At 40.1% G+C, this 21,390-nt stretch overlaps 1 protein-coding gene across 1 annotated transcript in view; it reads left to right on the top strand.

Annotated features, from left to right (window-relative positions):
- SLC44A5 (solute carrier family 44 member 5) overlaps positions 1-21,390 on the top strand; it is a 71,408-nt gene that overhangs the window by 26,268 nt on the left and 23,750 nt on the right. The window contains 8 exon segments of the mRNA XM_032117206.1: positions 5,665-5,713; positions 7,155-7,228; positions 9,225-9,309; positions 13,227-13,311; positions 15,716-15,844; positions 16,619-16,679; positions 18,312-18,435; positions 19,330-19,413. Coding sequence (XP_031973097.1) covers positions 5,665-5,713; positions 7,155-7,228; positions 9,225-9,309; positions 13,227-13,311; positions 15,716-15,844; positions 16,619-16,679; positions 18,312-18,435; positions 19,330-19,413 — 691 coding nt within the window.

Here is a 21,390-nt window from a genome sequence, read left to right as displayed (position 1 = left end):
CATTTGAATCAGAGCTCCCTTTCTGGAGTGCTTTGTTTTTATCCTCTTACTTACTAGATCCATTTGGCTGTCTCTGTGCTGAGATGTTACGTTTTCCTGTTCTCTTCCCAAGAGGTATTCGTGTAATCCTTTCTTAAAAGCTTAGGGTGATGAAAATTCCAGTGTATGTTCCAGTGTATAATTGTGTCCTGAAAGATTTCCTAATGCCTAATATAAACCATCTTTGCCATAAATGAAGTTAGCTTCTCTAACTGGTAGAGAAAACAGAACTACTGATCATTGTCAGTTTTGTATGGTGATTGGAGACTGTTATTTTGTGCTGCTTTGCTTAATCACAGGCTTTGAAGTTGCATTCATTTACGGCTTTCTGTAAACCTCCCGGTATCTTCTTTTTAATTAGTCCCTCCACTCTCTCCAATTTGTATCTTCTGAAATTCTGGTGCCATGATCTAGACATAGTTGTTCATCTGAGGCCTCATGTGTTCCCAAGCACAAGGAACGGTGACTTTTTTTGCAGAGGTTGCTTGGCTGGCTCATTCTCTCTTCGTAGTGTGCTGTAATCCTTTAGGATTCTTCTCAATAGTGGTTTTGAATGCAATTATTCTGTATGGATTTCTGAATGGAGTTTGTCTTTATAACTTTTGTTACTTTACAAAAATCACTTTGAAGTGTTGTTTATCAAAATCCATTTTGATAAATACTTCTGTCTCCAGAAGTATTGTAACACTTGTCACCTGCATAGTTTCAAAGTGTTCATTCTACTTCATTGTTCGAATTTTTAAGGAAAACACTGAATAACTTTGGAGAATAAGTTCCTCTAGTAGTGGGATTAAGCTAACTACTAAAATTCAAGAGTGAGAACTTGGAATTTTAATGGATGACTAAGTAAAAATGTTTGCCCATAGAAGCAAATAGACTGTAAGAAAGAATTGTTAGGAATGGACTGGGGTCAGATAGAAAGAGTCATTCATTATAGGATTATATAAATGACATCCCGTATTTGTGGTGAATATCCTGTGCTGTGCTGTTCTGGCCCCTCCTTTCCTAGTGATCTGTAGTAGCACTGTAAAAGGTAAGAAAAGGAATATAAGCATCACCAAAACTATGAAATGGCTTGTGTACAAGAAACATTTGAGCAGACTAGGACATTTAAGTGTAATAACTTGTAACATTTTTGGTAGCATAACATGCTGCCATGTTACAAAGTACAGTTATAAACTGACTGACTGCAAGCTTAAAACAGATAAAAGGAGGTAGCACTTCAATGCCTGTTTAACTTGTAGTACTCTGGGATGTAGGGCATTGCAGATTGCTAAAGTATATGCAAGGTAAATAGAGATTCATTGAATCTCAGTTTTTCAATGAATTAAAAAAAAATTCACTCACAGCTATTAAATGCAAATTGAGTACTTTTAGTTAAGAAAAATGCAGTTGCAAATCTCTGTAATATCAGTGTTAGCCAAATACTACAGTGTTTGCCTTGGCGTTGCATTCCTCCTCAGATATAGTTCCTTTTAAGATTCAGGGTGTGGGTTCAGTGGATTTTTTTGTGTGATCTGGTGTGGCTGTTCTTCTGTGCTAAACAGGTCCTGTATGAGCAATGAACAGAGGTTCAACTTCAATGTGCCTTAAGGCCAGAATTTGTCCATAGGCCATGATGTAACAGACAGATTTGTTCCGGTGGTAAATTATTTTGTAGTAGGAATATTTATTTTGTAGACATTTGTGTTCAAAAAGATTCATTCAATATACAGGTGTTGGCCCAGCATTAGGTATTGTGTGTGGTACACTTGATTTCCCGATCATGTATCACAGCATAGCTTCTTCCACTCCCCAGCATTGCTGTCATACGTCACTTCTCTAAAGTTTTAATTTTTTGGTCTCTTCTGTGTTAAGATACTTCTGTTGTAGGAGCTTGCTAAGGTGGATGTGAACACCTCACGTGAAGGGCGAATAGGATTTTATTAACTACTGTGTTTATTGTACCGGTCTGTGTGTATTTTGATAAAGTTTTTCTGATACAAACCAAGAACAAAGTCTGGCATTTAGTTAATAAGTAAATTCTGCTTTTGAGAAGTTGCTGAAGAAATAGAAGTTCTCTAATTGATGAAAATAAGTATTTTTCTTTGGGGCACAGGGGAGGAAATTTAGGCTGGTAACACCATGTAATACCAGGGATATTCAGAAGAGAAGATCCTTAAGAAAGCAGTGAAAATGAACTCTGAAGCAGTAATTTGTATTGTAGTGTTGACATTTGAATGAAGAAGTAATTTTTCATTGTACAGAGTTTTGTTCAGTAGGTCTTCATAATTACTGAACTTTGATAAGAAAAAGTCCCGTAAAGCTGGATAGATAGCTTCAAAAGGAAAAATCCTAATTTTGGTCTGATGAATGGAAAACTGCTTGTTTCTCTTCATACAGTAGCTCAAAACTTGAAAATTCAAATTTGACCGTAATCTTTTGTTACTCTTTACCAAGTGAGATCATACTGTAATTTCTCTTGTTCAGTTCCACATTGGGAGCACAGGTTGGTGGGTTAGTATTTGGTAGGTTTTTAGTATAGTTTTTTTTATGTGTAGAGTAAATCAGTTGGAACTATGCTAACCATGATAGCCACATTAAAAAGATGCATCATGTTTGATTCCTTCCATCTGTAAGCTGTGGCCAGATGTTACTGCCTGTTTCTACAAGGAACCTGGCTTCACCTTCTGATCATTCTGAGATTCATTGAAAGCAGCAACGATCTCACGGATGTATGCATAACCAACTTCAAAACCTGGTTTTCTTTCTGCCCTGGGATATGTGGTGGGTACAGTCACTTGAGAGTTAGAGAAGGCACTTGAAGCATGTGCTCTTCTGCCTGCTTTGGAGCACTGTACCTCATCTCCGGCTTTGCAGAAGCTGCTGCAGTTACACCACCTGATAGAGGATAGTGTAGAGCAAAATCAGCATTGCATTTCTGCAGTCTCCAGTTGTGCTTTGTCATCTGATAAGCCCAATTCAAAATGGGGAAAACCTGCATCTCTGTGTCTATAAAGTCCTGTAACATAAGCAGTGGGAAATAAGAATAATTCTGAAAGACCTGTAAGTATAATGTTAAGTACAGACTGGGGAATGTGATGCTCCAAGGCAGCCTTGGCTCCAGTGACCATGAGGTGGTAGAGTTTGAGATCCTCAGGGCAGTGAGGAGGGCATGCAGCGAGCTTGCTGCCCTGGACCTTAGGAGAGCAGATTTTGGCCTCTTCAAGGACCCGTGGGATAGAGCCAGGAGGGCAGAGTGGTCCAAGAACGCTGACTGATTTTCAAGGATCACCTCCTCCAAGCTCAGGAGCAATGCATCCCAAAAAGGAGAAAATTGGGCAAAAATCACAGGAATGGGTGGATAAGGAGCTGCTGAGCAAACTCAGAGCAAAAAAGAAGCTTTCAAGAGGTGGAAATGGAGACGGGTGTTGTGGGAGGAATACAGGGATGTTACATGGTATGCTACAGACAAGTTTAGGGAAGTCAAGGCCCACTTAGAATTGAGTTTGGCCAGGGATGTTAGGGAGAACAGGAAAGGCTTCTATAGACAGGTTGCAAGCAAGAGAAATACTAGATATTATGTGGGCCCTCTCCAGAAGGAAATGGGAGACAACTTCTATGCCTCAGTCTTCAACAGCAAGTGCTGCAGCCACCCTGCCCAAGTTGGGAAATGCAAATGCAGGGACTGAGAGGATGAAGACCCTGAGCTCACTATAGAAGAGGATCAGATTTGAGACAATCTAAGGAACCTGAATGTGCTCAAGTTCATGAGACCTAATGAGATTCATCTGTGGGCCCAGAGGGAGCTGGCAGACAAAGTTCCTAAGCCACTGTCCATAATTTTTGAAAAATTGGGATAGGTGAAGTTCCTGATGATTCGAAAAATGGAAATATAACCCCCATTTTTAAAAAGGGGAAAGCAGAAGACCTTGGAAACTACAGACCAGTCATTCTCACCTCTGTGCCAGGCAAGATTATGGAGCAGATTGTCCTAGAAACTATGCAAAGGCACATGGAAAACAAAGAGGTGATTGCTAACAGCCAACATAGCTTTATGAAGGGGAAATTGTGCCTCACAATTTTGGTGACCTTCTCTGGTGGGGCTGCAGCATTGGTGGATGGGGCAGAGCAGCTGGCATTGTCTGCCTGAACTTGTGCAAAGCATTTGACAGTGTCCCGCATGATAGCCTGGTCCCCAAATCAGAGAGACATAGATTTGATGGATAGACCACTCGGTGGCTGGGTGGTCACATGCAAAAAGGTGTGGTCAACAGCTCATTGTCTGTGTGGAGACCTGTGACGAGTGGGGTCCCTCAGAGGTTGGTACTAGGGCTGATACTGTTCCACATCTTTGTCAGCAACGTGAATAGCAGGGTCGAGGCACCCTCAGCACATTCGCTGATGACACTGAACTGTGTGCTACAGTCATGTGCTGGGGGAAGGGATGGATCCAGAGGGACTTGGACATGGTTGAGATGTGGCCAATGGAAACGTCATGAGTTCAACAAAGCAAAGTACAAGGTCCTACACCTGGGTCATGGAAATCCCAGACACACTAACAGGTTGAATGTAGAAGTAAATGAGAGGAGCCCTGGGAGGAGGATGAAAAACTCAAAAGGAGCCAGCAGTGAGCACTTAGAGCCCAGAAACCGATGGAATCCTGGGCTGCATCCAAAGGAGCATGGTCAGCAGGTCGAAGGAGGTGATTCTCCTCCTTCACCCTGCTCTTGTGACGTTCCACCTGGAGTACTGTGTACAGTTCTAGTGCACCCAAAATAAGAAGTACATGGAACTGTTGAAGCAAGTCTAGGGGAAGCCATGAAGTCAGTAAGAATTGGAGCACCTCCCCTACAAAGACAGGCTGAGAAAGTTGGGGCTGTTCAGCCTGGAGAAGAGATGGTTACATGAAGACCTCTTAGGAACCTTTCAGTATCTGAAGAGGTAGTACAAAGAAGCTGGAGAGGGATTTTTTTATCAGCAACTGTAGTGACAGGACAAGGAATAATATGTACAATTTGAAAGAGGAGAAATTTAGGTCAGATATTAAGAAATGAGACATGAACAGATTGCCCATGGAGGCTGTGGATGCCTCAACCCTTGCAGTGTACTAGGTCAGGTTGGATGGGGCTCTGAGCAACCTAGTCTAGTGGGAGGTGTCCCTGCCCATGGCAGGAGGCGTTGGGACTAGATTATATTTCAAGTCCCTTGCAACCCTTTAACATTCTATGATTCTAGAGAAAAATGAGAAGCACATAGCCTGTAACTGCGGAGAGGTAGGTTCATTTACTCACTGTCAAACACACTTAGCCAGTGACTGGGAGACATAATCCTTGTATCTCAAATAGATTGTGAACCTATGCATAGGCGTAGTCATAGGATGTATATGAAAGGTAATTTATCATGTGGTAAATGTGAGGCCCTCAATCTTTATACGTTAGAAAAAAAAGCTTTAGTCTCATAGACAAAACCTAGGTAATTTTATTGGTGAGTTACTGGTATTGCCCGCATGAAATGATTTTAACAAAACTGATTAAATAGGAATATATGGAAGATGTTCTTCAAAGTCTGATGTTAACATCCCTCTCTGAACAGATTTTATTTTAAATAAGGACATGTTTTTATACTGTTTTATTTTAAATGCAGGTGAACCAAGGAAATTTGACCCGAAGTTCAGAGGACCTATTCATAACAGGTAAATATTGTAACTCATTCTGTTAAATTCCTTTGGTGAACAGGGGGTAAAAAATTTTGTTAGCAAAACTTGTAAATTTGATTCTGCAAGTCTTCTAAATCCAGAACACCATCTTTACTACCCTTGAGGATGTATGATTAGTGGGGAGTATTAAGCTGGGTTCTCTTAAGTCCTTTTATTTTGTGTGGCTGGTATTGACTAGAATCTGCCATTTTACCTTGTGTAGTAGTTCTGATATACTTCTTTGTGACAGCCTCCTACCAGAACCACCTGGCTGGACTTCACTTAGTTTTATGAAATGTGGATTGAAAACATGTTACCACTTAGAAGGTTCATTAGTTTACAAGCAGAGCAAAATTGCTCAGAAAGCATCTAAGGAAATCATAGAATCACTAAGGTTGGAAAATGCCTCCAAGATCATCAAGTCCAACTTTTAATCATGGGCAATTTTTCAGTGTTTTTCCGGATTTAGAGAGCTAAGTTCTAAACTAGCATCTGCTGTCCTTATCTACTGAGAAGAATAAATTAGAGAACCACAAGTTACTTCAGTTTTATCATTCTCAAGAGAAAATTTATGACAGAGAAGAACACTGCAGTCTTGTCATACTATCATTTGAAGACACATACTGTTCTTATCTATGCAGGATGTATTCCTTCCTTTCTGAAAGCTAATAATTTTAGAAATAAATAGAAATACTTGTTTAGGGAGTTCGTCCCAATTTGTGAAGTATCTTTATGATACTGCCAGTGTATCAAGCCAAGCTTGACCGGTGTCAGAACTGCTTCTGAACCGAGAATGGGAAAAAGAGAAGCATTGTTTTAGCATTGCTTCTTCAACTTCGAGCAGTTGTCCTATCTTCGATTACTGTCATATTGACCCTGGATCCTGTACCACCTTGGCCTCACCAAAAGTTTATTTCAGTGAGATGATAAAGCTGTGCCTCTCTAGAGAAGTGTCCACACTTGGAAACACATTTCAAGTTCTCCAACTGTTTAAAAAACCTGCTCTCTTTATCTCTTTTATGGTAAAAATGTTTCTCTGTAAGAGGAAACATAGATTGGAAAACAGAAAGAATGTCAGTTGCTAAAAATGACAGTTCTGAGGCAGGTGTCCTGTAGTACTTCTTGCCACTTACACGATCACTTATATGATAAGTGATCTCATGGGTTCAGTGTTGTAAGGTATTACTTGTTTCAACAATATTTAAATCTGTTCCTCAATATGTTCTCATTGTCTACAGTGAAAAAAACATACACGTTTATTTGCTGGTCTTGTTGCAAAAACAGGACCTTACACCTCAAACATCAGTTTGTGACTAACACTTCTGCAAAGTGCTGGTGCAGACATCTTATTCAGATGTTAAAATACCCTATGACAATCAGTGGTTTTGGAGTCATATTAAACACGTTATTTCTACAAAGTGTTTCTTCTTGCCCCTAGGCACTGCACAGACATTATTTGCTGTGTGATCTTCATAGTTGTCATTCTGGGTTACATTGCATTGGGAGTTGTGGGTAAGTAAACACAGGTATAGTAACTCATTTTCCTATGGAGGGGAAGCAGCTTTGTGAATGTTAGAACTTTTAATTAAAATGCCCCTTTTGCTTATATTTGTGCAAAGCTTTCCAATCAATAAGTAATGCCTTTCATAGAAGCAAATAATAAATTAACATTCAGTATCTGTTGTAATTCACAGAATCACACACTGAGTAAGGCTGGAAGGGACCACAGTGGGTCATCTGGTCCAATATCTTTGCTCAGAAGGGTCATCCAGAGTGTATGGCACAGGATTGTGTGCAGCTGGTTCTGGAATATCCCCAGTGAGGGAGACTCCACACCCTCTCTGGACATTCTGTTCTAGTGCGTGATCACTGCACAGGGGAGAACTTCTTCCTCATGTTCAGGTGGAACTTCCTGGGCATCAGTTTCTGCCTGTTCCTCTTGTGCCGTTGTTGGGCATCACGGAGCAGAGTCTGGTCCATGCTCTGCCCCTTCCCTGCAGATGCTGACAGACAGGGATGAGGGCCGCTCTCAGATGCGTCTCCTCTCAAGGCTGAACAGCCCCAAGCTCCCTCAGCCTTTCCTGGTCAGGGAGATGCTCCAGTCTCCCATCATCATCTCCACAGCCTCTGCTGAACCTGCTGCAGGAGCTCCATGTCCCTCTTGTCCTGAGGAGCCCAGACCTGGACACAGCACTCCAGAAGTGCCTCACAGGACTGAGCAGAGGGGCAGGATCACCTCCCTGACCTGCTGGAAATGCTCTTCCTGAAGCACCCTGGGATCCTATTGGCCTCTTGGTCCCCAGGACAAACTGCTGGCTCAGGGACAGCTTGTTGCCCCCCAGGGCCCTCAGGTCTTTCCCTGAAAAGCTGCTTTTCTGCAGGTAGTTAGGGAGAAGTTCAAAGATTAAAAAAAACCCTAAAAATCGAGTGTGTTCAAAAAGATGACATGGTTTGATAAGTTTGCAATCATAAAGCAACTGATGGAAAGTTTCAGGCAGCAAAAGCTAGAGAAAGTTTGGGTTGAGAGCAGCCCTGAGGAGAAGTAATTGGCAATGCTGATTGATGAGGTTTGGGCATGAGCCAGCCATGTACACTTGCAGCCCAGAAAGCCAAACATATCCTGGGCTGTGTTGAAAGAAGTGTGGTCAGCAGGTTGAAGGAAGGGACTCTTCCCTTCTGCTTCACTCTTGTCAGACCCCATCTGCAGTCCTGCATCCAGCTCTGGGGCCCCCAGCACAGGAAGGACATTGACCTGTTGGAGCAAGTCCAGAGGAGGCCATGGAAGTGCTCTGAGGACTGGAGGACCTCTGCTATGGAGGCAGGCTGAGAAGTTGGGGTTGTTCAGTATGGAGAATGGAAGGCTCCAGGGAGTCCTTAGAGCCCTTTCCAGTGCCTTAATGGTCTCTAAGAGAGCTGGAGGGACTTAGCACAAGGACATGGAGTGACAGGACAAGGGGAAATGGCTTCTAAAACTGACAGAGGGCAGAGTTAGATTGGATATTAGGAAGAAATTCTTCCCTGTGAGGGTGGTGAGGCCCTGGCACAGGTTGCCCAGAGAAGCTGTGGCTGCCCCATCCCTGAAGTCTTCAAGGCCAGGCTGGAGGGGGCTTGGAGCAGCCTGGTCTAGTGGAAGGTTCCCATCAATGCCCTTGTCATTGTCTGTGAACATTCAGATTTGTATACATAGTTAGCTCCTCTTCTTTCATCTTGTAATAACCATTATTTTATAAGTCCATGACATCATATTTTGGATACACCCAGATATGTGTGCTCCGAAGGTAAAAAGTGAACTGGATTGCTTTCTTACAGGTTAATCCATATCTTCATTCAGCTACTGTGCCTTGTATTTTAGTTTTTCATTAGGAAATCGACTCATCAGTGCTCTTCAGTGGTGATCAACAAAGTATAAAATGGTACTTTAGAAGTGATACATTTTCATGCTAGCTAGTTTTAATCATTAACTGTGTACACTTGACTAAAATGTTAAGCGGTACTGTATATTTTGCAGCTTGGGTGCACGGGGACCCCAGGAAAGTGATTTATCCAACTGACAGCTATGGGCAGTTCTGTGGTCAGAAAAATACCCTCAATAAGTGAGTATTAAATCCATTCACATACCTTTATTACTCGTGCACTGTGAATAAGATGCGACGTTCCAATTCTCTCTGTCGAAGAGACAGCGACACTCTAACTGTATTTATTCCAAATAAAGTTCAGAAATATATTAGTTTCTCAGTGCAAATCCAGATCCAAATTATTACTGTAATGCAGTTGTTTGTGTCATTTAGAGAATATTTTATAAGGTATCAATATAACTTGAAGATTGTGTGAGCAGTTGCGTAGAAAGTGACTAGCTGGCACAGCTTCTAACTGCCAAAGTTTGGGTAATTAATAACCTGTTGAGTAATTCTTCATCCACCATGGGATAAGAGTAGTCCTAAGGCATTGTAGCCTGGTTTATAGTTTTTCTCAACATGCACCAAATAACAGAAAAGTCCGTAGTGAAAGGCTCTTGGTTTTTTTCTGGTGCTTATCCGGTGCCAGTAGAGAGAAGGCTGAGTAGTCTGGGAGATGGGCAACTGTAACCACACCCTCCTTGGATAAACAGGAGATAAATAGAGCCAAATGGCTCTATTTACTTACCTCTGTTTTCCAGTCTTTTTAGATTTTGAATTGTAAGAGTTAAATTAATTAGTTGATACCAACAGAGCACTTACACATGAAAATAGCTGCTCAGGGAAGAAAGATGTTGCATCAATATTTTCTCTGAAAATCTTATGTGGTTTATGAAACAGAATTTTTAAAAAGGTTTGCTTTTTCACTCACCTTCTTCCTTTCAAAAGGTAAGTTTTAGGCACCCTTGTCGTGCCCTTGTCATTCTCAAGAAGCTGGATGTTACGCTAGTTTTTCATAACAACTCTTTGCATCTTCTTTCTTTCCCCATTTTGTTTTCTGTGGAAAAAAAATGATGAAGCCACTGTCCAAAGGCAGTTCAGAAGGGGAGGAGCAGGAAACAGAGACTGGAACAGAAGTAGAGCTAGGACTACATATCTTCTCAAGTTTTTTTTACAGAGGAAACAGGCTAGTGCAAGAAAACCTGTTCCACTCTTTGACTGTCCTTCACAGCAATTGTTGAGAGTCAAACTTCCTGAAGAGGAAAAACAACGAGAAAAAGTTGTAGTGATGTGTGTTCCCCTCACTACACCCCTTCTCTGCTCCCTGCTTTGCTGCCAATTTGTCCTTGTCCCCTCTGTCGCCAGTAGGAAGTAGTGGACAAATGGCTTTTGGAGTCTCAGACACGTAGCTTCAATATCCTGTGTGATGTGGACCCAGGTGCTTCTTTCTGATTCTTACCATTCACTCCCATTCCCTCTTTCTCTTTGTTACTTGAGTCTTCTCTTCAGTTATTTCTTACACTGTGGTTTTTGGTTTGTATTTACAAATGACCCTCCCTATATAGGATTGCTGGAGAATAGTACAGCTAGTGAGACTGCACTTTGGCATTTATTTGGTACATTGAGGAGATTCTTATAAAAATACAAACCAGAAGGCACATAATACAACCTACTGGAAAAGTGAGAGTGTTTATGCCAGTAGGCCAGGACACCCCTCTGAATGAGTCCCTCTAGTCCCTGGAGTTGGGCTGTGGATGTACTCGTGAGGCTTTCGTCAATACCATTGTTTTTCAGATTCCCTGAAAGTAAGCAGTGTGAAAGGCTAACCCCAGTACTATCATTTTTCCAAAGTCCCCAAGGGTTTATTCTGAGACATTTTTCTTGGAAAGTAATCACAGTCTTCATGTTTTGAATCTTGTCCTTGTAACAAGTATTTTCAACAATCTCACTGAGGAGTAGAAAAGACAACCTAGAAACCAAACCAACACTCACAGCTTATGCAAAAACCCATTTGAACTCCAGTGAATGCTGTGCAGTCAAATAAATTCTTTTCGTATTGCCATGAAAGTCTCTGTTAAATCTCTTCATGTCTTCTTGTAATCTGTCCATTAGTTGCCGTGTAATCTCTAAACTTGTTTTTGCCTTCTACAGAGCATAATGTACTAATGGAATACAACACAGTTTCGTTATACAGAATACAGACCTAATTCTCAGTGGCTGTTTTCATGTGTTGTGTATATGTTTAAACTTTCTTTTCTGCTGTCAATACCAGCAAGTGGGCTAAGAAAAAGAAAAAGACTTCATTAATGGTTTTGAGCAGCTCACAGATCATAAATACCATCAAGAAACTATTGAAGAATGATTATGTTTCAGTCCAAAATTGTGTTCTACTAATTTGAAGAAATAGCAGCTAATGGTATTTAATTGGTTTTGCCAGGATGCATCTTTTCTTAAACAGTGCATAGCAGAATATACTTCAGTGAAAACAAGTTAACCTTGTAAAATGTCAGGCAGTTGAGTTAATTCCAGTCTTAAAGGGAGCTTGAATGTGCAGTGGTGCTGTTTAATGGCTTTGAAGGCATAGCCATTTTCAGCAATTGGTGGGAGTCACGTGCTGGTGGGAAAGCAGAGGATATGTCCTGGACTGGGGGATACAATGAGAAGTAGAAGCAGGACTGGTATTGAAGCAGGACAGATAGAAGAGGGGCAGCCTTGTTAGCCCAAGCACCCTATTACTGCCATCCTGCTCACAAGACAGAGGTCCCACTGTGCTGCATTGCCATGGTGAAGGACAGTGGGGGCTCATACACTGCTTTGTGGGGTCTCTTCACAGAAGCGTAGAATAGCCTGAGTTGGAAGGGATCTTAAAGCTCATCTCGTTCCAACCCTCATGCCATGGCCAGGGACACCTTCCACTAGACCAGGTTGCTCTGCTCAACCTGATCTTGAACACTTCCAGGGATAGGGCAGCCACAGCTGCTCTGGACAACCTGTGCCAGGGCCTCAGCACCCTCACAGCCGAGAATTTCTTCCCACTATCCCATCTATACCTACTCTCTGTCAGTGGGAAGCCATTCCCCCTTGTCCTGTCACTCCAGGCCCTTGTAAATAGCCCCTCCATGTTTTTTTGTAGTCTCTCTTCAGGTACCAGAGAGCTACAGTTAGGTCACCCCTGAAGCCTTCTCTTCTCCAGGATGAACAATCCCAATTCTCTCAGCCATTCCTCATGGGAGAGGTGGTCCATCTCTCTGATCAACTTGGTGGCCCTTCCTAGTCCATAGGTGGGCATATGCACCATTATTCCTTACAGGGACACTGCATAACCCTGACTAGCTGGCTTTGAAGTCTTGTTTGAAAAGGGCAGGACTACTGCCATATTATCTTCACTAGAGCTGTCTGATAATTTCGTGACATAGTGAAGATTAGCAGCACATTTTGCTGTCTTCCAGACCCAAGTCTTTAAATCAAGAGATCTTGGGGTCCTCAGTTTCCAACAAATCCAGACTGAAGTGACAGCTACCACAAGGCCCCAAGTTCAAGTAGATGTCAAGTATGTGGGACTGACAGATTGACCCTTATTTATATCAAAGGGGATCTTGTCAGTGGTATTAGTAGATGCTATTATCATTCTGTTTTCTGGGCAACTGCTTTTGGTTTCCAGGCATAAAAAGCTTTTAATTGATTTTGGTGCCACCTTCTGATCAATAAAAATGAGGCAGCTTTTACAGTGAAGCATTTGCTGATGGTGAGTTTGCGTGCAGTGCATACACAGAATATTTGTGGCACAGTGACTATGGTGTTTTTGCAGGGTTATTTTACAGACCTCACCCTTTCAAGGCAGGACTACAGATACATGGATTATTTCAGCTTAAAATCTTGCTGCCAAAAAAAGCTTGTCAAAATTAGCGTTCTTTAGAACAAATACTTCTGGTTTCACAGATGTCTTAATGTGAAACATTCAGGGTCTGCTTGGGATTTTTTTTTGGTCTTACGTTTGCAGTATGGATGTTCACAGTAGTAGAATTAAATATCAATGTATGCTGTAAGTTTTGGAATGGTAGGATGTATAAGCACCGATATTTATGATGATAATTATCTTATATCCAATTCCATAGGAACAAGACCATTTTGTTTTACTTCAACATTCTGAAGTGTGCCAGCCCCGTTGTGTTAATAAACCTACAGTGCCCTACAACACAGGTAAGCGAAAATGTAGAGATAAAATACTTTCCCTGCACCCTAGTCATGGTGCTTAAAAATGAGACATCTATTTGTTTGGATTTAAAAATTGTTGCTCATGTCCTTCAGAATATAACATGATTGTTTTATAGATGACTTGTAGTACACACTCTGTGTAGCCTGTGAGAGTCAGAAAAATGAAATTGAAATGCACAAGATTGTGTATTTTGGATAAGAGTAGACAAAAAAAGTCTGCTGACTTGAGTACAGCAATTTGTTACTTATGAATTCATCGCAGGCAACTATCCAGTAGTATTCAGTGCATGCAGAAAATATTGATTGATACCTAAGATTTTCAAAGCTAGACATGTTCAAGAAACTGCACAGTGCCAGTGACAGGAGTATCTGGGTGTGGTTGGAGCCTATAGCACTTTCAAAAGCAAAGATTTTGAAAGCTGCTTCTTGCCTTATGCCATAATTTGTACTCCCTTTCTTCTGCTGTGACTCCTCATGAAGTTGTGAAATAAACCCAGTCACTGTATTTGTGTGGGTTAAAATTAACCTCCTAATCTTTCTTACAAGACCGTTTTCCTGACCATAAAACATGGAAATCTCCAACAAGAAAGAGCAAGAACCATCTTAACACTGGCTAGTTGCTTTCAGAATGAAAACTTGCTCCATCAGCTGCAGATTGCTTCAAGAATCTGTCCACATGCAGACACTGACACTCTTACCCTGCAGTCTTTAGACTCTCTTACTAGAATAATTCAGTCTGTTCAGAAATACAAGGTCATTGTGTGGGATTTGACTGGTGCGGTGGCCAAGTTGGCGATGGCCATGAATCAAATAGGGTGAAATACTTGTTGAAGAAGAGTTTTTGGGAGCAATGTAACTATTTTGTTGATTTTCAAATATGCAACAAGTCCAAAACTAAGAATGTTTTTGAATGCTGTTTGTTACTGTGGATGGTTAAATTCCTGGTCTTTTTGGAAAATGCTGAAGAAATGTTTGTTTGATAATTCGTCTTTTGAACTGCAAACAGGGTCCTTCATACCTGTCCTATCCATATAAATAGCAGGAGAAAAAAGCCCCAAGAACTAACATGAGAAGAGCTTCAGTTCTCGAATAAGACTGGATTTGCGAACTGTTATTACAGTCCATTGGATCCATAGGCAGCACATTTCACTGCCTGTTTCATAGATAGGAAACAGTTCGTATTAAAGTGTGTACTTTAACATTAGTCACCTGTTGTCCCAACAAGGACAAAACTCTTCTTTCTTTGTTCTTTGGCCTGTGGGTAGTCTGTAGGACTGAAATACTCATCTAGAAAGACCCTCTTGCAGCATCTGCCCTGTACTAAGGATTAGTACAAGATCTTTTCCCAAAATTCCTTTAGGTGGATTACATATGGCGGAATGCCCTTGACATGAAAGACCATTTTGTGCATGGTGTCTCTCTGGTACTGGGACAGCAGAGCTTTGCAAAGGGTGTTTGGATACTACAGCTTTGGAAACAAACTGCCTTCTAGAAAAGGCTGAAACTTGCTGTGAAGATGGAATTCAAACCACCTCACAGTCTTTAATGCTGAGGAGTCAGAATGTCTATCCACTTCTGTGATTCCAGTGAGCAGCAGAGCAGAGTCTGTTTATTGAGGCAGCCACTTCTCCATATCCTAAATCTAAATCACAACTTCTGAGTGGATGCATTCAATAAACCCCAGTCATCACCTGATTTCTCACAGAAATCCAGCTTATAATGGCTGTACCTTGAGTCATGGGAACTTCATTCTTGACATGTGCATCCCCTGGCTTTGTAACTAGGGGAGAGCCATTCTTAGTCAGCAGTTAAAAGTCACTTTTGAGTGATTTACACCTAACTGACTTGACAATATTTGTAGAGATGTATTTGACTGAAGAGGTTGTGTAGAAGGGTGGAATAACATTACCTAAGACTTTTGATTTTATTGAGACTTTCTTTAAAGAAAGTTCTCCTTACACATGTAATAGAAAGGAATTGCATGTATCCTGTGAAAGTAGCTGTCACACCACCTTGCTCATATACACTGCTGCTGATAGGTGTAGAGAAGGACCTGACAGGTTTTTTCTTGCTGTCCAAAAAAATAAATAATACTCTTTTCAGCAGACTGAAAGCTCTTCTTATCTACCAGAATGTGTAGAACCTAAGAAGATACAGAGAGGGGCTTGGTATGCCAGATATGAGGAGAATGCACTTTGAAAGTGTTTTCTATCAAAGAATTCTAGAAATATTCATTTAGGGAATCAAAAGGACAACATATGTCCCTTTCTAAATCCTGCAGTAAATATTACTGAAGGCAGTGGGATTTTCCTTGCTTTTTCATTACACCAACTTTCCTTACCCTTCTCTACCCAGAGTGTATCTTTACTTACTTTTTTCTTTCTTGCAGCTTTGTGTCTCAAAGTGCCCAGACAGGTTTGCAACCTACATTGATGTTCAGGCTTCCTACAGATATAGACCAGATCAGTGGAATTACTTCAGGCAGTTCTGCAAACCTGGTTTTAACAATCCTCGCAAGGTGTGTATGTATCAGTAGATGATAAGGTACATTTTTTCTTCAAGCAGTATGTAATATGCATGATTTTATTGAGCTGCATCAAAGATTCGAATTATTCTGTTTTCAGCATATAAGGAGATGTCCCATTTATGGCATTTGACAGTTGTTTAATCCGGGGTGAAGGTCTTGAATGCACACTAAAGCTCCCACTCTTCAAATGATTGCTGTTTGCTTAATAGACTATCTGCAGCTACTCGTGTAGTTGCAGTACTGTGGCAAGCAGTATCCTTTAGTACTTAGGTACCCCACAGCAGTAGAGTGGAGTGTCTCAAACCAATTCTTAAGGCTCCTAAATCATCTATAGCTACTTAGAAAGTTAGCTAAGAAAATTAATCTATCCTTCATGTAATTGATTTTGCATTCAAATGTACTGTATTGCTTCTCCCATCTTTAAAATGCCTTGAAATTCAGCTATATTAATTGGGTTAAATTCTTACTTTTCTTTGAGAGAAAAGGTGAAGGGCAGGCAAGGAACAATTGCCCAGTCAGTTCCAGCTTAGATGCTGATCCAAAGGTCTTTTCTTTTGTCAATAGAAAAGAAGAATAGTCTTTTCCCAAATCACAATGACAATTTGGATTCTCACTTAGATATAAATGTATCTTGCAGCTCCACCAGTGAAATTTAGGGAGGAGGCTACAAAGCCCAGTTTGGGGCATTCCCTCAGACTGGGTGAGAAACAAAAAACAGTAGTTACACTGCTATGTATTCAGCATTCCTATTTTTCCCCTTTTTAGTCTGTTGCTCAAGTCCTACGTGATGAAGATTGTCCTTCGATGATCATTCCAAGCAGGCCTTGTGAGTGGTTCTACTTCTTACACACATCTTAGCAGATTGTGAGCATTCATATTAAAGCACAACTCCAGTCTGAAATATGTTTTGTGGCAACATTGCTCGGAGCTGTCTGTTATCTGACATTGACATCCATTCAGTTTTAAAGTATAAATCAATTCAATTTAAATGTATAAATATTTATTAATATTTTTTCTGACAGTCATCTGGGAACATTCAGTGTGTGATCAGGTCAAGCTGAGCTCTTTCTTGCTCTTGAATCATCACTGATAGCAAAAGCTCTTCAGCTCAAATTGTGCCTTCCAAAATGAGAACAAGCAATGGCATTGGCATAAAGAAAATGCTACCAATGTTGGAAGGATCATATGGCCAGCTGTTCAAGTTCAAATGATACTTCAGCTCAGTTACAATGCAGCTCTCTTTTCAGTGCAATGCTGGCTACGCAGGGCATACAGAGGAATTAAGGGGATACAGAGAATTAAGGGTGTCACTATGGTCGGCAAGTGTTTCTGAGTAGATTACCACCGATCTCAGAGGTCATCTCAGCTGCACAAGTGTAGTACTGACACAGAATCTTACAGAAATAAGAAATTGCTGTTTATTTTTGCCATACTTTAAAGTAGGGATCATGTAAACCAGGAACAGGTCATTAAAAGGAGAAAATATGGATTAATTTTTAAAACAGAGTATGAATTTGTATGAAAACTGAAGTACTGACCCAAAACACATAAAATAATTTGCAAAGAAGCTCTTACATTCTTTTAGACTACATCAAGGGGCAAAGATTACAGAGGGAGGAAAAGATATGTTAAGATATGTTGCTTAATCATTTAGTCAGAATAATTGCTGGGGGAGATACACCAGACTGAATATTGAACCCTGGCATCGGTATTTATTGGAATCTGGTAAGGAAAGCACTGAATGGTTATATGAAGTACAGCTGTGAAGGAGGACTCACCTGCTCTTCTCTTTGGAATGAAACCAAGGATGTTTTGCAGCAAAGAACAGGGCAGCATAAATGAGTACGCAAACATCTCTCCTTTTCTCACTTTTTTATAATCTCCTTCTCCCTCTCTCTAACCAGTAGTTTCTTTCTTTTTTCCATTGCTTCATCTCCAAGAGTATCTAATGATAGTGACTGGAGCTCATCTGGCATATAAGGAAACTGACACTTGCTGTTATGTATTGTTTTGGGTGCTAGTATGATTTGTGACCAGTGAAGCTGAATCTGTCCCTGGGGGCTGGTCTGATTATTACCATAAAATGGTGTATTTGAGAAGCTGCAGTTTTTATAAGCTGCCCAGATGCTGACAGAGAGTAAGTTCCACATGTATTACAAATTCTTAAACGCCTACATATAGTGCTGTTGTTATTTGGTAGGACCTAGAACCTCTAGATGAAATCTATGATCCCACCCTGCCTGAGCTTAGACAAAAATGCCCCAGAGCATAAAAACCATAATCTTGAATGTAATGGTTCTTCCAAGCTCTGTCAAAGTCAACATATTGTTAGATAATCAGTTGAAAAACAATTGACTGTGAATCTGTAATTATTTAAATATTTTACAAAACACACATGATAAAAGCGGAGCTTGACATGAAATGTAATATGCAGGCTTTGTTTTGATATTTTGAATAGTTTTGAAGAGATGCTTCCCAGACTTCTCCACAAAGAATGGTGTGTTGACCGTGGCAAATCAGACTACATTCAAAGATGGAAGAGGGAAAACGAGAAATGTAACTGATCTCAGGGAAGCTGCAAAGTAGGTTTTACCCTTCTTCAGTGTTTGTTGAATTCTGAGATTGTGCAATAATTTAGTAATGGAAAAATAATCAGAATCTGTTGTAGCAAATGACTGAGGTTACCCAAGCAAGACTTGGTAGTAAATGGTCTCTCTGTGCCTGAGCACTTCCAAAGTTCCATCAAGGAAATCCAGCACTTTGGTGTGCAGAAAAGAGCCAAAAGTGCGAAAAGTTTTAGTCTGATTGTCTCAGTCATTTGTTGAAATGATTCTTGTTTTTCTTAGCAAAAATTAGTTTTGCTAGGAGGGTTTAATGAGGTTCAAGATGCAATCCTCATGCTGCAGGACTCAGGCCAGCCAGTAGTGGCCTTGGCTATCCTGTTACGTGACGACCTTTCCACTATCATGGGCTGGCCTAGTACTTTGGGCATCTCACCTCATCAGAGTGGTCCTGCTTTTGGTAAAAAGTAATTAATGTATTGGGCTATTCTTCAGAAAACAATTATATGGGCAAGCACTCTGCAGGATAGGAAAACAGTTCCATGAAGTTGCTTCACTGACCTGCTTTCTGGTTCTGTGCTATTAGCAGTTCTAGATCACAAGTGTTTGTCCCTTGGTACATTGCAGATATTGATAGTATACACTTGTCTTGTGACATAATAAGCAATTCTGACAATAAAGCCTTTTTAATAAATTTTTTTTCAGGACTGATAGAGACATTCTTATGCAGTTTTTTTCTTTGCTCTAAATGTGATTGATGTTGGCTCAGTGACAGAACTGGAGCTAAAAAATTGTAATATACTCTTATCGCTAGCAAAGATATTTCAAATTCTTTCACTGATCCTGTTTGTTGTCTAAATAAATTCTCCTTTTCTTTTTCTGAAGCAACCTTTTCTTTGATTTGTCTTTTCTCAGTGGCATCAATAATGTCCTGGATGCAAGATCAGTTGGAATGAAAATTTTTGAAGACTATGCCATTTCTTGGTATTGGATTTTAATGTAAGGGGTTTTTTTGGTATTTTTAGTGTTTCCAAACTCTTTTTGGAGTGTGCAGGGAATAAAAACATAGATCATGTATGTGTTTGGTACAAGTCCTACTTAAAAACTCAAGGAGGAACTGTAATTTTCTTTTATCGCATGATAGTAAGGTTGTTATGGTTCTGTGCGTGAGGTAAGGATAGTACAGCATACATACACAGAGTGTCAGTTGATCTGGAATAGCTTTTTAATGTCCTGCCAGACAGAAAATTAGATGGTGCTGTGTTCCTTTGCAGGACCCATGTGTGTGGTAATTCCAAAACTGAAAAATCTTAATTAAGTGACTTTCAAGCCAGTCGCAGTGTCACTAGTATATATATATAAAACAGATAGTTTCTAAATTTGTGCAAGAAATATACAGTTAAATCCATTCAAATCCCAAAGGCCAATATAAATCCACAAATCCAATGCAGCAGGCATCAAGAACCAAAATTACTGAACAGTATTAACCTTATATTGTAATTGATATTCATTAATCACCACTTAATTAAAATGCAGCACTGAAACAGAAGAAGTAGCTACTTTGCTGAAGCGAATATGTAAGTATTTGTGAATTCCTGGCCCATTAATATTGGTTTTAATGGCCCAGGGTGTTGATCTTTTTAAACAGGAGCAGAAGTCGTCTCCAGGTGAGAACCTGTAACATGCACATGTTAAGCATACTACATTAGTCAATCCTGAATGCAAATCCGTGACTATTAATACATACGTTAGATAATAATTTGGAGATTTAGTCAGTTCAGAAACGCAAGTTGTCAGCTTTTAAAGGTATTCAGTCACTGGTGGAAAGACAGCTTTCTCATAGTCTGATACTCTGCTCACAATGTTTAGTGGCAGGAGACTGACAGATACTCAGCACGCTTGGGTCTCTCTGTCTCTTACTGAAACCAGGCTTATGGTACAGAATTCTTTCAAAGGAGGATACCACTGAACACATAGGACAGGGAACTGACAATTTTTTTGAACAGCAATTCTAAATATTGAAGCAAGTTTCCACATTTCAAATGCGATATTTTTTTTGTAAGGAAGCGTTGCTACTTTAAAGTAGTTGGATAGAATTTTCTTCTCACTTTTCACCAAATGATAGCATAGATCAAATTATTTCTGGACAAATATATTTAAGTTCCAGAATTTGGGTGATGACAGTGAAGGCTTAACAGTGAAGGGAGGCTGGATTAAAATTTAAATACGGAATTGCTGTAGTCTTTTTAGCATACCCCAAAAGAACTACGGCTTCAAGCCTCAGTTTAAGGGAACTAGTCTGTTGAAGACAGTTGCTACTGTGTACTCAGTTTTGGTGTTACTAGGACTCGCATATAGCTGAAGATAACTTTAGATAAAGATAATTTACTGCTTTCAAGATGGAACTCCAAAACAACAACTTTTCTTGAGGAATACATCCTGAATTTCAGTAAGTCATTCAGACAGGGAAAGTACATCAGGTTAGGAAGCCTTTAAAGGGGTAGGACTTAAGGCAAGCTTACAAAGGTTTAACTAAATAAGCTGATGTTATTTTTGTATTGTCCTTCTGCACATCTGGCTTAGTTTGCCCAAAACATCTGCTTTTGATTTTTTATGATCAGGCTGTCCCATTTTTTAGCTTTGGTTATTGGCTAAATAAGCTGGGAACATTCAGAAGAAAAGTTACTGAGCACAGGCAAGAAGGGGCTTTAAATTTTTTTGAGTCTGTACTAATAAAAAATTCTGATGTAACACCTACTAAAAATAGTGAGACATTAAATGTTCTTTGAAGCACCTGAGCTGGATATTTGTTTGATGGGACTAATATTCATTTTGCTTTATTCATAATGGTTTAGAAAGCCTTATGGAGTAAAAAAGCTTTTTGCAGTAATTTTTTCCTTTCTGACTTGCTTTCTAGGAGTGAAATGAAAACAAATATATTATTATATTATATTATATTATATTAATGAAGAGAAG

Source organism: Corvus moneduloides, chromosome 9 (genome assembly GCF_009650955.1).
Source record: "Corvus moneduloides isolate bCorMon1 chromosome 9, bCorMon1.pri, whole genome shotgun sequence".
Classification (NCBI taxonomy): domain Eukaryota; kingdom Metazoa; phylum Chordata; class Aves; order Passeriformes; family Corvidae; genus Corvus; species Corvus moneduloides.
The sequence above is the reverse complement of the archived record's forward strand: the minus strand, read 5'-3'. Positions and strand labels throughout refer to the sequence as shown.